The 15,046-nt window shown below is 36.9% G+C and overlaps 1 protein-coding gene across 1 annotated transcript in view; it reads left to right on the top strand.

Annotated features, from left to right (window-relative positions):
* Nucleotides 1-15,046, top strand: part of DOK6 (docking protein 6) — a 456,281-nt gene that overhangs the window by 293,833 nt on the left and 147,402 nt on the right. The window contains exon 4 of the mRNA XM_003926000.4: nt 500-619. Within this exon, the coding sequence (XP_003926049.1) occupies nt 500-619 (120 nt within the window). The remainder of the gene's footprint in view (nt 1-499; nt 620-15,046) is intronic.

Genomic DNA, 15,046 nt, shown 5'->3' with positions numbered 1-15,046 from the left:
AGTAACTTTCAGAAAAACGTTCATTTGTTTAACCTGACATTTTTTCCAACTATTCACTTATATATTTCATATTTACTTATTTAATTTTTACGTTGATATAAAATTAAATATCATGTAAAGCATGATATTTTGAAGTATATATATACATGTATGTATATAATGGGATAACTAAACCTTGGTAATTTATTCTTTTAAATAATTTTCCTCCCCAAATAAAATCAATCTAAACTTTGCTATATAGGAAACAAATATTCCCAGACTATTAACTGTAAATAAGGTAAAGTACTACAAATAAAATAAACCACTTAAAAATATAATCTCAAGTAGTGGGAAATAATTGCTGGGACTTTTTTTTCACTTCCTAAATATAGTTTTTTGTGGTTTTTTAAAAAGTGGGTTCTTAAACTCTTGCCAATTACCTGGAAAAACGATTCAGGGAATATTCTTTCATCATTCCTAGGCAGCATTACTTGACTAGTGATGTTGTGGTTACTTTCAGAGCTGGAGGCTGAGGAGTGGTGCAAGCACCTGTGCATGGAGTGTCTGGGGACCAGGCTCAACGACATCAGCCTTGGGGAGCCCGACCTTCTGGCGGCAGGAGTGCAGCGGGAACAGAATGGTAGGTGTGAGATCGCCTTCCATCTCTTCAGAATAGCCTTGTAGTTGTAGCACTTTGAAACGGGAAAGGATCTCAGAAATGTTTCAGACCAACCAATCAAAGCGGTGGAGTACAGTGGTGTACACCAGTAATCCCTGCACTTTGGGAGGCTAAGGGGGGCCCGTCACTTGAGGCCAGTAGTTCGAGACCAACCTGGGCAACATGGTAAAACCTCATCTCTACTAAAAATACAAAAATTAGCTGGGTGTGGTGGTCCACACCTGTAGTCCCATCTTCTCAGGAAGCTGAAGCATGAGAATTGCTTGAACCCAGGAGGTAGAGGTTGCAGTGAGTCAAAATCATGCCACTGCACTCTAGCCTGGACAACAGAGCAAGACCCTGTCGCAGAAATACATATAATAAACTGAACAGTTCAAGTTATTAAGGAACTTTCCCACGACGGTGCAGCAACTGGAGAAAATGCTAAGGTACAACCCAGGTCTCCTGGCTTCTTGTCTGTGACGTTGCCTTTTATCCAAATAAATAACTAATAGGTTAACTCATTATACAGAAGGCTTTTGAATGCCTGGCACCACTCCAGTTTCTTTGAGAGTTGTTAAAGATTTAGAGTCTACATTAATAGATTCGGCTTCTCAGGTAATCAGTAGCTTTTAGGGCATTTGGCTAATACTACAAAGAGAAAAGTACAGCGAAGAAAATCTCAGGGTTTCACAAAACTGAGTTTTTTATTTCTAATGATGTTTGCTTACTACATTGTTCTCTAGTTTAACGTGCATTTCTAATGTCTTGTAACAATTTATGCTGCATGTTCTTGATTAGCAACTGTGAATAACATAATTGAAGTAATATTATTCAGGCTGTAAGCATTCATTGATTGTGAGCTCATTTTAAAAAATATTATCACCACCACCAGATGATCAGATAGTGTAAAAATATAAACTTTTCACTGTTGCTAAGTTTTGATGGTCAATGTTTTGAAAAGTTGAAGGATGTTGAGGAAACGACACTATTTTTTAAGAAGAAATTCTGGGCCTGGTGCGGTGGCTCACACCTGTAATCCCAGCACTTTGGGAGGCAGTGGCAAGCAGACTGCTTGAGCTCAATTCAAGACCAGCTTGGGCAACATGGTAAAACCCTATCTCTACAAAAAATACAAAAATTAGTGGAACTACATGTGTCTGTCTTTCTAGCTACTCCAGAGCCGAGGTGGGAGGATCGCTTGAGCCTGGGAGGCAGAGGTTGCTGTAAGCCAAGACTGGGCCACTAGAGTCCAGCCTCTGTGTCAGTGTGAGACCATGTCTCAAAAAAAGAAAAAGGAAAGAAATTCTGGAGTTGTCTGTGGCTCGTAAACGAGACAGCCTAGGTAAAAGAACAAATGATAGCTTGTGATTATAATCTCATCATTACTAACAATACTGTCAACAGCCATTGATAGCTCCTAGCCTATTGTAGTACGATTTTTAATATGTTGCTAAAATGAAAAACTTTTCTGCTAATGAATCATGAGCATATGTAAGTACCAAACATTGCTTCCATGTGAATTTTTAGAAAGTCACAAAAGCCTTTCTGTAGCTGTTTATCTAGCTTAAGGTTTATATTCCAGTTCCTCTCCCACAGTCTCTCAAATTTCCATCTCTGATTCCTTTTCTGAGAGCAGTGCTTAGCACAGAGGGTCCATAATCATGCTATTTAAAATGTATGCTCTTCATTCACAGTTTAAGAAAAGGAAAAACTTCTTACTGATAAAAATCTGTCAAGTGCTACATAAAGAAAATATGAAAAAGTGAATAAATTAAGCTTATGAATAGAAATACTACGTCTCTCTTGGTAGTGTGGACTGTGTGATTTTTACTTTGAAGATCTGGAATTATATATGGTTTCTATCCAAAAGTATAATGTACTTCTTTGGTTTATCATAATTTTATTTCTACTTTGATAATAATGTCAAAGTAGTTTGTCTAGAACATAAAGTTTTTAACATAGTTTTTTTTTTTTAGAATAGGACAGACACAGAATAAAATGCCAAAGCTACATAAAAAGCAGAAGGTTTCCTTAAAACACACAAACATCAAAATAAAGAAGAGAAAAAATAATTCCTGTATATACTTTACAGCAGACCTGAAACTATATCACCAATGCTATGCTTTTCTTAGATTAATTTTGTTTAATAATCCTAACTCCAAACAAAAGGATAAATGTGATTTAAAAATATAGTTAACAAATCTATGAGTAATTATTTAGCTAGGAAGGGTAATATTGGGTTTATTTAAATGGCCCACAAAGATACATGATATCCTGTAAGGAAATTGGCAACTTTAGCACACATGCTGGGTGACAGACGTGTTCTCACTAAGACTCTTCAATGTTTATCATTAAAAGAAAAATTTTAATGCTAAAATGGGAGAATTTCCATTCCCTGGGAATCTCCTTAGCCTTTGAGGAAGTTCCTTATTTTACTGCCAAGGCCATGAATACAGCCACTGGTCAGGGTTCATGAAGTCTGCGTCCCCTCTCTTTAAAGAACCTCCGTAAACTTTGGTGATAATAGCTTTTTCCTGTTCTTCTTGGTCCATTCAGAGCTGGCTAGAACTTTTTGAAACTGGCATTAACACTTTAGGAGAATAATAAAAGGAATAAGCATTGAGAGAATATCAAGATTTCAGACTCTACTCTTGCTAGCTCAATAATCTAGTGTGTATACCCAGAGACAACTGTACACACACACAGACTGGCACAATTTCATGGGTATATCCCCCAATTCTCTCATGTTCTCGTCAATAGGCTTCTCCCATACTTATGATAATTTCAGTTTTACTTATGATAATTTCAGTTTATGATGCTCTCTCTAACAATCACCAGTAGGCTATAAAACCTCATAGTAAAGACTAAGATATCTCGTCCGTCAACTTGGACCCTCTCCCCGAGGCCTTGGAGTCAATACTGATTTACTAGTCAATATATCCGCTTGTTTTACTTAAAAGTGTAGGGAAAGGATTTTAGATAACTAAAGTCTTTAAAAGTAGCATTGACTTTTAAAGCTGTCATTTCACTGACTCTCAGTCACTCTTCCAGACTCTTCAAGCATAACACCTTTTAAAATAAACAAAATCTATCATTAGAGTGAATAGGCAACCTATATAATGGGAGAAATTTTTTGCAATCTATCCACCTGACAAAGGGCTAATATCAAGAATCTATGAAGAACTTAAACAGATTTACAAGAAAAAAAAATCCCATTCAAAAGTGGGCAAAAGATATTAACAGACACTTTTCCAAAGAAGACATTTATGTGGCCAGCAAACATATGAAAAAAGGCTCATCATCACTGGTCATTAGAGAAATGCAAATCAAAACCACCGTGAGATACCATCTCACACCAGTTAGATTGGCAATCATTAAAAAGTCAGGAAACAACAGATGCTGGAGAGGATGTGGAGAAATAGGAAAACTTTTACACTGTCGGTGGCAGTGTAAATTAGTTCAAACATTGTGGAAGACAGTATGGCGATTCCTCAAGGATCTAAAACCAGAAATACCATTTGACCCAGCAATCTCATTACTGGCTATATAGTCAAAGGATTATAAATCATTCTTCTATAAAGACACATGCACACATACGTTTATTGCAGCACTGCTCATAATAGCAAAGACTTGAAACCAACCCAAATACCCATCAATGATAGACTGGTTAAAGAAAATGTGGCACATATACACCATGGAATACTATGCAGCCATTAAAAATAATGAGCTCATATCCTTTGCGGGGACATGGATGAATCTGGAAACCATCATTCTCAGCAAACTAATACAGGAACAGAAAACCAAACACTGCATGTTCTCACTCATAAGTGGGAGTTGAACAATAAGAACATATGGACATAGGGACGGGAATATCTCACGTGGCCCGTCGGGGGGTGGGGGCCTAGGGGAGGGATAGCATTAGGAGAAATAGCTAATGTAGATGACAGGTTGATGGGTGCAGCAAACCACCATGGCACATGTATACGTATGTAACAAACCTGCACATTCTGCACATGTATCCCAGAACTTCAAGTATAATAAAAGTAATAAAAATAAAAATGAATACATTGAAAACTTCTATGCAGAATATAAGAAAAAATTTTTAAAGAACCTGAGACATGAATAAATGTACTGGGGTATTAGTTTTATAAAAAACTAAATAAAATAAACAAAAGCATGAACTTCCTAATACATGGTTGAAGTCACTAATATATACAGATTGAATCTGTCATGACAATTATTTGATAAAAGATTATTCAATCTTTTATTAAGACATTTTATTAAATTATATAGCATATTCATCAGAAACATGATTTTATTATTTTGCCAGTAATATGCTTGAATTCAGTTTGGACTTTATTTCCTAAAAGATACATATGTGTGCAGAACTGATGTAATTACATTAATGTGGTTTGTGGTGATCTTGCAGTATTCTATCATTAAATAAAGTTACACCACTTAGTCTTTACCACAGCATTTTTGTGACATTCAAAATTGCTACTTCTCTTCTTGTGTTTCCCTGCCTCTTTGGATAGCCTGGTTTTATTTAATCTGAAACTAGCTAAGAAGAGACATTTATGCAAATAATTTTTAAAGATGAAAGATAATGTGTGCTGCTGAGATAAAACTGGTTATTGATTAAATCCTTTGCGATAATCATCTTTATCTACTTCTGTCAGCTGTTTTCATATCGACTCCGAATCCCACATGGTATGCGGAAAGTTACATGAACCCAAGTTCACATGCACACGTGAGCACGCACACACACACACACACACACACACACACAGAGGAAAATGTGCTCTGACATCAGATGACACTGCCACAGAAAAGTGCATACTTAGTAGACATTTCAAAGTTTGAATTCTTAAAATTTCCAGGATCTCCAGGTCTTTCAGTAATATTTAAGATAGCCTATACGGACTGTAAAAAATATTAATCTATGGTGTTATGGTTATTTATAAAGGATTCACAATACATAATAGCAATTGTGGAAAACAAATTGTTGCTTATTCATCATGAAGAGTAAAAGTGAACGTTGTAACCAAGAAGCAACTCAGTTATAGGAAGTTCCTGCAATTGCAGTTGGAAGTGGACACAAAGGATAGGTCCAATTTGCTATTGATGCAAGAGATCGCCATCTAGAACAACAACAAGAAATGGAACCTCAGACTTTGCCATCTGGTTTTGGTTTATTCAGAGTCAGACTGAAGGGTTTGCCTTTCCTCGGGACCCAGTGGCTCTGCTTATGAGTGGCCTAGGATCAGCATACATTTCTTCTTTTAGCCTAAAAACATGCATAACTTTTCTCGGAACCAAAGCAATATGCTAGTAAGTATTGTTTCTGAAGTATTATCTGGGTTGCCATGGTAAACATGCTTCCTGTATTCAACTCAGACATCCTTGAGTGTCATTCATTCATTCCTGACCCATCAAACAATTTGAGGACCTATGATATGTAAGAACTAAACAAGAAACGTAAAGCTGTACAACGTATGGTTACTTTTAGAAGCATACAATGTAGTAAAGGAGACAAACATAAACTATATAAAGTAATGTTTTGTAAATTAATGTGTTACCAGACAACAAAAATCTCAGTAGCACAGATTTATAAGCAGATCTTCATTGTTCAGGCACAGATAAAAAGGCTAAAGTTGGGCTGAGTTAGACTGGATTGTGCTGAGATTGGCTCCAGGCTGCCAGTAGACAATGCCAGTGTCTATTTCATGTCTCTCAGCCTTCTTACACTTGCAGCTTCCCAAAGCACACTCTCAAAACAGAAGATAACAGTAATGCATGACAGTATGCCCAGATCTGCAACCGAATTTAAGCCTTTGCATATTTCATGTCCACTAAGGTTCCATTGGCCAAAGAAAGTCCTGTGACCAAGCCCAAAGTCAAGAAGGGCAGTACACCACATGTAGAAGGCTACAATAGGAGTCAGAATGTATGACCTTTATATAGGGAGAGGAAGTGAAAAACTGATATAAAAAATGATACAATCTACTGTCTCAGGTATAATAAAATATATGCCAAAATAAAAACAAAAGGAAAGTACTGTGGTAGAGGTGTGGATTAATTCTAATTAACGTAGCCTGCTCTTTTCTTTTTATAATTACTTTTTATTCCTCTAAATTAGCTTTCTCAATCAGGCAAGTCTGAAACTCTTGATGTCCATCAGTGATTAAGGCCATTGTTAGCAGGACCTTACTCATGTAGAAAATAACCAATCAATGACAAAACAATGGCAAAAGTAACAATCGGCTCTATTTCGAGGATTTCTCCACAATATCTTAATGATCTGGGATGAACCATATTCACTTGAATACATTCTTTATAACCAAAAAGAAGAGTTTTCCAGGGTAATAATTTTTCTATGGGATGACACTGAGCAAAACCAAAACCAACTTTTGCATAGGGAGGGGAAAAAACCCAAGTATACCCACGTCTGAATTTCTAAAATGCTGCTTACATGCTCTAGCCTTGTCCAAAGTGAATTCCTGGAAATACTACTATGATGATGATGACAGCGACCTGCTCTCTGAAGTGAGGGAATTAATCGGGTGAACTTAATATTATATGGCAATTGTGTCCCTTCCAAAAAGATGAGTGGAAGTCTTAACCCCCCATAACTTAGAATGTGACTTTATTTGGAAATAGTTTCTTTGTAAAGGCAATCAAGTTAAAATGAAGAATTAGAGTGGGCCGTAATCTAGTGACATCCATTATGTCACTGTGAAGAGGGGAAGTTTGGACTCAGAGACAGGTATGGACAAGTGAGATGATGTGAAGACGCATGAGAAGATGGCATGTGACTGGAGTGACGATGCATCCACAAGCCAAGGAACATCACGCATAGCACACAAACACCAGAAGCTGGAAAAAGCAAGAAAGGATTCTTCCGCTGAGCAGCCAGAGAGGATGGCCCTGACGACACCCTGATTTCAGACTTCTGGCCTCCAGACCTGTGAGATTATATATTTCTGTTACTTTAAGCCAACCAACTGTTGGCACTTTGTTGTGGTAGCCCTAAGAAACAAATACCAGCCTTGTGTGATGGTCACAACATACATTAGTAAAGCTGTTGAGAATTCCTGTAATAAATCTGCTTAACTTTGTACAATCCAACATGTCCCAAACTCACTTGACCTAGGAGCCTCCTTCTGCAGATAGTATGCATTCATCTACTGTGGGACTTCTATGAAACACATATTTGCAAATGTTGATACAACCAACAGAGATTAATATCTGTGATTCTGAAAGGCAATGATCATGGGAGCAGCCCCCCCAAAAGAAATAAGATGACACTAATGGATGCAATACAAAGTCACATGTACATAGCAATTTTGCCTACCATTGTGTTGCACTGTTTTACTTTTATTACTTGATTTATATAGACACCACATATAATTTTGAAAAATACAAACTATAACCAGCACTTTTCTCACTTGGTCTTCGGTACACACTAGCCTGGAAAAAGGTCAATGCTATGTATAATTTCTCCCTACTCTTTGCCATAGATACTTCAGGGAAGCAAAAGATGTTTTGTAGTGCTTCTCTTCTGACAATGTCAAATCTAAATGATCCATTTGTCTATATCTAACTGTGCTGATATAAACGAGATATATGCATGAAGAAATATCTTGAAGCACCAAAGGACCTATCCTGGCTTTTTTGCCTTGGGGACATCCCTTCCATCAGTAAGAATAAAGATGCAGATTTTGAAAGCATTCATAGCTACATAAGGGGAAAGCTTTTGGGGGAGAATACTGAACTCAGAATTACTGCTCCAAGGTATGTACAAGAAGATGAAAAGAGTGGCTTGGGAAAGAAGAGTTTTATGGAAAATAAGAAATAGATCCCTTCCTTGCCTTTCCTCTTTCCATGGGAGGTCAAGTGGGTTGTGACACGTGCTTATATTACCTTGTATAAATTGGAGGTTTCTTCAAAAGAAGACTAGAACGTGATTTTCCCTACTGGGTTTAATGAAAGGCATAGGACAAGTAGCAGTCAATGTTATTGGAAGCCAGAGAGAGAAGAAAGTAGAGCCTCACTTGTCTTAAGATTGAGTGTGGCATGGAGAGGGTGCTCAGCTTTTCCTTAGGTGCAGACTGGACCCCAGGTATTATCTGGAAGCAGAAACTGACATGGCACAGGGAAGCAGAGAGAAAACTTTATTGGGATACAGGCACATGCAAACAAGATAAGACGGCCCCTTTTCCTCTGCCAACTCCTATGACTACATCAGTTCTACCAGCTTTCAATTCAGCCTACAGGAAAAGGCAAGGGTGCTCAGGAATTGAACTCTGAACAACAACAAAAGTGGGTTAAATCAGTCCTCATTTGACAGAAAATGAATACAATTTAACACAAAAACAAAATGTACTCATTATAAAGTCAATATATTGGGATTTCATTTTTTGGTATGCATAAGTTTTCATGATCCATTTTTTTTCTGCAGTACTAAAACAAAATATTGTATGAAGCTGGAAAGTCAAATACATAACCTGTCAAAAAAAAAAAAAAAAAGTTGACAAAGTTACTCTAGCCTCAAGTTCTATTCTACTTTTTACATGCTATGAGGCCGTGGTCTGATTAGTGAAATTCTCTTAATCTCTGCTTCCTACTTTGCATTGAGGATAATGATGGTCCTTCTCTCAGAGAACTGTTTTGAGGACTAAGTAAGATATGACTTGGAAAGCAGGCAGCACAATGCCTGGCAGGAAAGTCAGTTTTCTCTGGATGTATGTGAACATCTCCGTCACATTCACACCGGGTGCGTGTTAAACAAGGGAATTCTGGGCTCACCGACACCTACAAAGTGAATATCTGGAGGCGGAGGCCAGACATCTCTATTTTAGCAATTCCAGTGATGCTCATATATACACTGAAGCTTGTAAATAAGGGTAATGCACTGTCAATTATAATTAGCTTTAAAAAAAAATCTACCATTGGTTTTAGGAATTTGCCTATTGCTTGAAAAGTTTTAAAAGTACTGGCAAAAATTTCATCATAGTATCTTTGCATTATCATTTTGATACCTCTTTATAGTATGGTGGCATCCTTTGCATTCCTTCCTTTTGGCCGTGTGTGGGTTCTTTTCTTAGTTGGCCTCCCTATACTTGTCTATGTGTTAAACCTCTTTTCTGTATTTTGTGGGCTGAATTTTGTTTCACTTAAAACGTACGTTTTGAAGTCCTAACCGCTGGTACCTCAGAATGTGACAGTACTTGTAGATAGTATCTTTAAAGAGGTAATTAAGGCATAAGGAGAGCATATAGGTGAGCCCTAATCCAATATGACTAGTGTCTTTATAAGAGGAGGAAATTTGAACACAGACACAGAGGGAAAACCATATAAAGATATAGGGAGAAAATGACCAAGTACAAGCTGAAGAGAGAGGCCTCAGAAAAAAAATCAACTCTGCTGGCACCTTGATCTTGGACTTCCAGCCTCCAGAATGGTGAGAAAATCATCTGTTCTTTAAGCTACCCAGTCAGTGATACTTTGTTATAACAGCTCTTGCAAATTTTGCATGTTTTTTTGTTTTATTGATTTTTGCTCTCATTCCTATTACTAATCATTCAGCTGCTCTATAGTTTTGGGCTTAATTGCTGGTTATTTTTCAAATTTCTTAAGATAGATATTTCAATAACTGATTTGTAGCCTTTCGCTTTAACGTATTTTATAAAGTTCTACATTTTTCTTTGAGCACAGATTAAGACATTCACATCTTCAGAAGTTCTTAGAAAAGTTTCCAAAACACAGAATTCTCAGTCAGGAAAATAAACCATAGATGTAATTTTTGATAAATCTGGCAATAGACACAGTGACTCACTCTATATGTATTTTTAATATTTATTGGTAAGGAATTTCTGTAAAGTAATTTGGCTGTGTGTGATACTTACAGGATTTTATAGTATTTGCTCCAATGATTGAGATTTTATTACTCAATGTAAGTTAATAATCAGAGATATTTAAAATTATCTAAAATTTATATAAAAGAATATAGTACAGTAAACTCTATGAACCAATATAAAAGGACTGAATTATTCAGCAAATTGAGCTAAAAATTGGTTATTTTATTGCAGCTTAATTTATATTAGATGAAAATTGGCTTTTAATACTCATTAAACAATTTAAATAAATTATAGCATAAAATTAATATTATGCATTCCTTAAAAATTTCAGACCCTTAAAATATTTAATAGTTTCTGAAAATCCTTATAAGTGCAATATACAAGGTTAAATACTTTCAATGTAATAATTGTGTGTGAATATGTTTGTATATTACGGTACAGTATAACAGAAATGTTGGTAAGGTACAACAGTTAATTTTTTAATTTTTAAAAATAACTTTATGTATTTGCTGCAATGACATAGTTTACTTGGAAATGCAGATAAAATCCATGCAATAGTCAATTCTTATAAAGCAAAAAAAGAAATTTCTGGGGAATTTTAAAAAGACACTGGATTTTTTTTTTCAAGGACTGATGATTGTTCAAAAAATGCAAGTATTTCAATTCACAGTGGTCTTGGGCATTAAGCAGATGACACCTGGCAACTAAATCTGTTGCTATTTCCACATTATAATAAAATAAATGTTGACGAATTTTAGTTCTGTAGTGGAGATGGGGGTCACAATTTCTGAAGAGTTCTACAAATTTTGACCAGCATAAATCATGCTTTGTTTATTGATGGTTTCATTGCATTATACAGATCTCAGGGTGGGTCTAGATGGGCAAACATCTGCTTTCTCAGTGTGGCTCAGCTTCTAAAGCTGCTAAAATTGAAGAGTGACCACTGCAATAATCATCTATTATAGAAATTTTGTAGATAAGAATATAAAGAACAGAATGATCTTGAAAGTTCTCATCCTCTGTATAATATCTGGCTCTATTTAGTTTCTTTAGCATTTCATGCAACTATTAAGAAAAAGAACAAAGCAGATTGTTTAAACAGTGGAATGAACCTAGATTCCAAATTGACATGAATAGTCAATAATAAATTCCAAGCATTAGGTCAGCTTTTCTAATACCAGATTCTTGAGGACTCAAGATTAACACTTAATATTAGACCAGTGTCTCTGGTCTTTTGCCTAAATAACATTTAGTAGTTTTATATTCTTATGAAAATTTCATGTTTTCATTGGTATGAAAGAAGTGTTAAAGAAGATAGAATTGGGCCAGGCACAGTGGCTCACATCTATAATCCCAGCACTTTGGGAGGCCAAGGCAGGGGGATCACCTAAGGCCAGGAGTTCAAGGCCAGCCTGGCCAACATGGTGAAACCCCGTCTCTACTAAAACTTCAAAAATTAGCTGGGCATGATGGCAGGCACCTGTAATTCCAGCTACTCAGGAGGCTGAGGCAGGAGATTTACTCGAACCCAGGAGGCAGAGGTTGCAATGAGCCAATATCTTGCCATTGTACTCCAGTCTGGGCAAGAAGAGCAAAACTCCATCTCAAAAAAAAATAAATAAATAAAAAGGAAAACAAAAACAAATAAGAAAATACAGAATTGAACTTTCTTATTGTCTCTGTGCTGTGGCCACAAGAACTATGGATAGTGGGTGGAAACAACTAGGAAATGTTAAGAGAGATGTGAAGGGAATTCTTTGAAAGTGTTTTATAGGAGAAGAGCAGAAGGGAGGGGCATTTACCTCTCTCAAGCCCCATGAAAGAGGAAGGCTAAGACAACTACTCGTAGAATTTTGGTTGTTTGTCAGGAGGGGAGACTGGCTTCTCCCCTCAGCCATGCTGGTAGAACTGTAGAATCAGGTAGTGCTGCCCCAGCTGGTACCCGAGCAGTGTGCAAGAGAGCTTGGGGAGGAACCTGAGTTCGGGGAAGTAGTGGTTTCAGTTTTCACCATGGTGAACCTGAGGTCAGGATGCAGGACGGATCTGAGGCTGTTTGTGATGTCCAAACAAGGAGAATGGGTCAGCAACTGGACGAGATACACTGCCGCATTTGGTGGGACAACTGCACATCTTGAGTCATCTAGAAAAGACTCACACCAGGAAAACTCTTGTCTGTGAGAAGGAGCTCCAGCAGAAAGAAGATAAAGGTAGAATGCAGAAAATAGGAGCGAAGGCTAGTAGGCTCCATGTCTAACCAAGGCACCTCCCCTTCAGGGAGCAAGGGAGACATCTCAGGTGTTGGGATGGATCTTAGGAACATATCCTACACCCCAGAGAGAGAGGTAGCATTGGAATACATCTTGTTATTAAGAATTCAAAAATAAAGAAGAACTTTCAAGAGTACAACTATTAAGGGATTTACCCCCTTTTCTTTTCATCCTTCTTACCCTGGAGAAGTCAAAAGCAAAAGAAAGGGGAGCGGGTAGAGTCGCTGGGGAAAGAAGGTAACGGAACAAGCAGGAAAGAGCATATTCTATCTTTCTCATTCGCATTGCTGGATTCTCAGTTAATGGACTTGATCTGAAAGAAGAGGAGAAAATGCCACCTATTTGAGACTTTAAAATTTCTCAGTTACACCAGTCAACTCATCCGACACGTGAAGATGACAATATCCTTATGGGTGATAGTGAATTAAGCACTAATCTCTGCCTGAGATAGCGCCGGGGCAAGAAGGGGAAAATTCACAGTTGTGTGAGAGCAGGGGTGGAAGAAAAACCAGTTTGCTAGATTGCTCCCTACTAAAGTTGGGTATTTTAATGAATTAGCTACAGTAACAGATTTAACTTAATGTCTTCCATAAATATCGGGGTTTTTATCACGTGATATTTTGAAACAAATTTGAAGACTCTTGCCATCAGAGAATTTCAGTTAAATCTTTAAAGTTATTTTGGCCCATTAGTTGTATACAGAAGTGATTCTTAACTTTATGGAATCACTCATTACTAGAAACAATGAAGTGAAATTCTCCTATGTAGGGTTAACATCTGCTGTTTATGCTCAGATAGGCCCAGGCCATCCAAGTTTTGGCTGTGTCTAATTATATATACTTACAGGAAAAACAATAGATGGGTATAAAATACAGCAGAATGGAAAAAAATAAGTAATTATCCAATACTTACAGCTACTTTGAATCATTATATAACTGTTTACATCTACTGTATATATTTATGTAAATATTAATTTTATTTAAATTACTTAATAATGCCCAGATATTTTAATTAATGAATTTTAACAAATATTTAAGCCTATGAGATACAGGTTCAATTTTGCACAAGGAATTGTTTACAGCCTAAATCATTATGTCACCAACGACCTAAATAAAGAATGCCTTTCCTTTTGTACAATTTCTTCTCTCGAGCCATTTTTGGCTTTTAAGAGGAAGAGAAGGTGAAAGTATAATATAAGAAGTTCACACTCACTTAGCTTAATATACTGTTAGATTTAACTCCTCTCTGCGGAAAACCTAATGAGGTAGTATTTATGAATCTCTTGATTTCTGAAATATTTACATCTAATACTTCATTCCATATTCCATTGTTTTCTTTTGACCTATGACTTCTGAAATAGAAGAAATGGAATGCAGTGGATAAAAGTGTTCAGTAACAAGCTAACAACTGAAACTTCTTTGAAAATAAACAATGTATTGGCCTCCAGTGGACATTTTTCAAATTTATTCTAATGAAGTAACATACAGAAGTGCATTTTATGTCTATGCAGTCACAATCCACTGAATGTTCACCATGTGTTAGATGCACAGTTATTTAATACATACATTCCAAAAGCCTTTCTCGATAGAGTCTTATTTAGTATAAGGGAAATTTAGCTGAACAGATATGTCTGTTTTCCCGTACGGTTCTCCATTAAACATAGTTTTTCATCTGTATTCTTAGAAAAGAGAAATTACCAAGGGGTTGAAGGACTTGTCACCTGTTTGTTTTCTCTGCCCTCATTTCTACTCACTAGATGGTATGTTACTTCCTGTCAGAAACCCTCGTCTCTGATCCTTTGCTTCTCAAGGCAACTGCAAGCTCCACTTATCTCCCCCTGCCAGTCTCAGACTCACAGCTATACTTGGATTTGTTCCTGCATAAAACAGACCTATTTAAAAACTCACTGGCTGACAGGGAAGATTTCAGTTCTTCCTGGCACTGACGACCCATTCAGTCCCCTCACGCTCCACCTGGAGCCTCCCTGCTCCTTTTCCCCCGAGTGCAGCCATCCTGTCTTGCCAGCCTGGGATCTATTCAGTTCATCTAAGCCTGGTTTTGCAGTCCCATCTAGACTCTTGTTGTAGTTGTAACCTTACTCCTGTATCTCAGGCCTTCTTTGGGCATGGTCTATTCCTTTGGACCTCATCATTTCAGCCCCAATTTTTAAAATGCCCTTGTAAACATAATTGCAGATTCAGGACTAGTATCTTTGTTGGATGCGATATTTATATTACAATAAATCTATATATTTTGTTATAGTATAATTATGTAATCTT

This window comes from Saimiri boliviensis, chromosome 13 (genome assembly GCF_048565385.1).
Source record: "Saimiri boliviensis isolate mSaiBol1 chromosome 13, mSaiBol1.pri, whole genome shotgun sequence".
Classification (NCBI taxonomy): Eukaryota; Metazoa; Chordata; class Mammalia; order Primates; family Cebidae; genus Saimiri; species Saimiri boliviensis.
The sequence above is the reverse complement of the archived record's forward strand: the minus strand, read 5'-3'. Positions and strand labels throughout refer to the sequence as shown.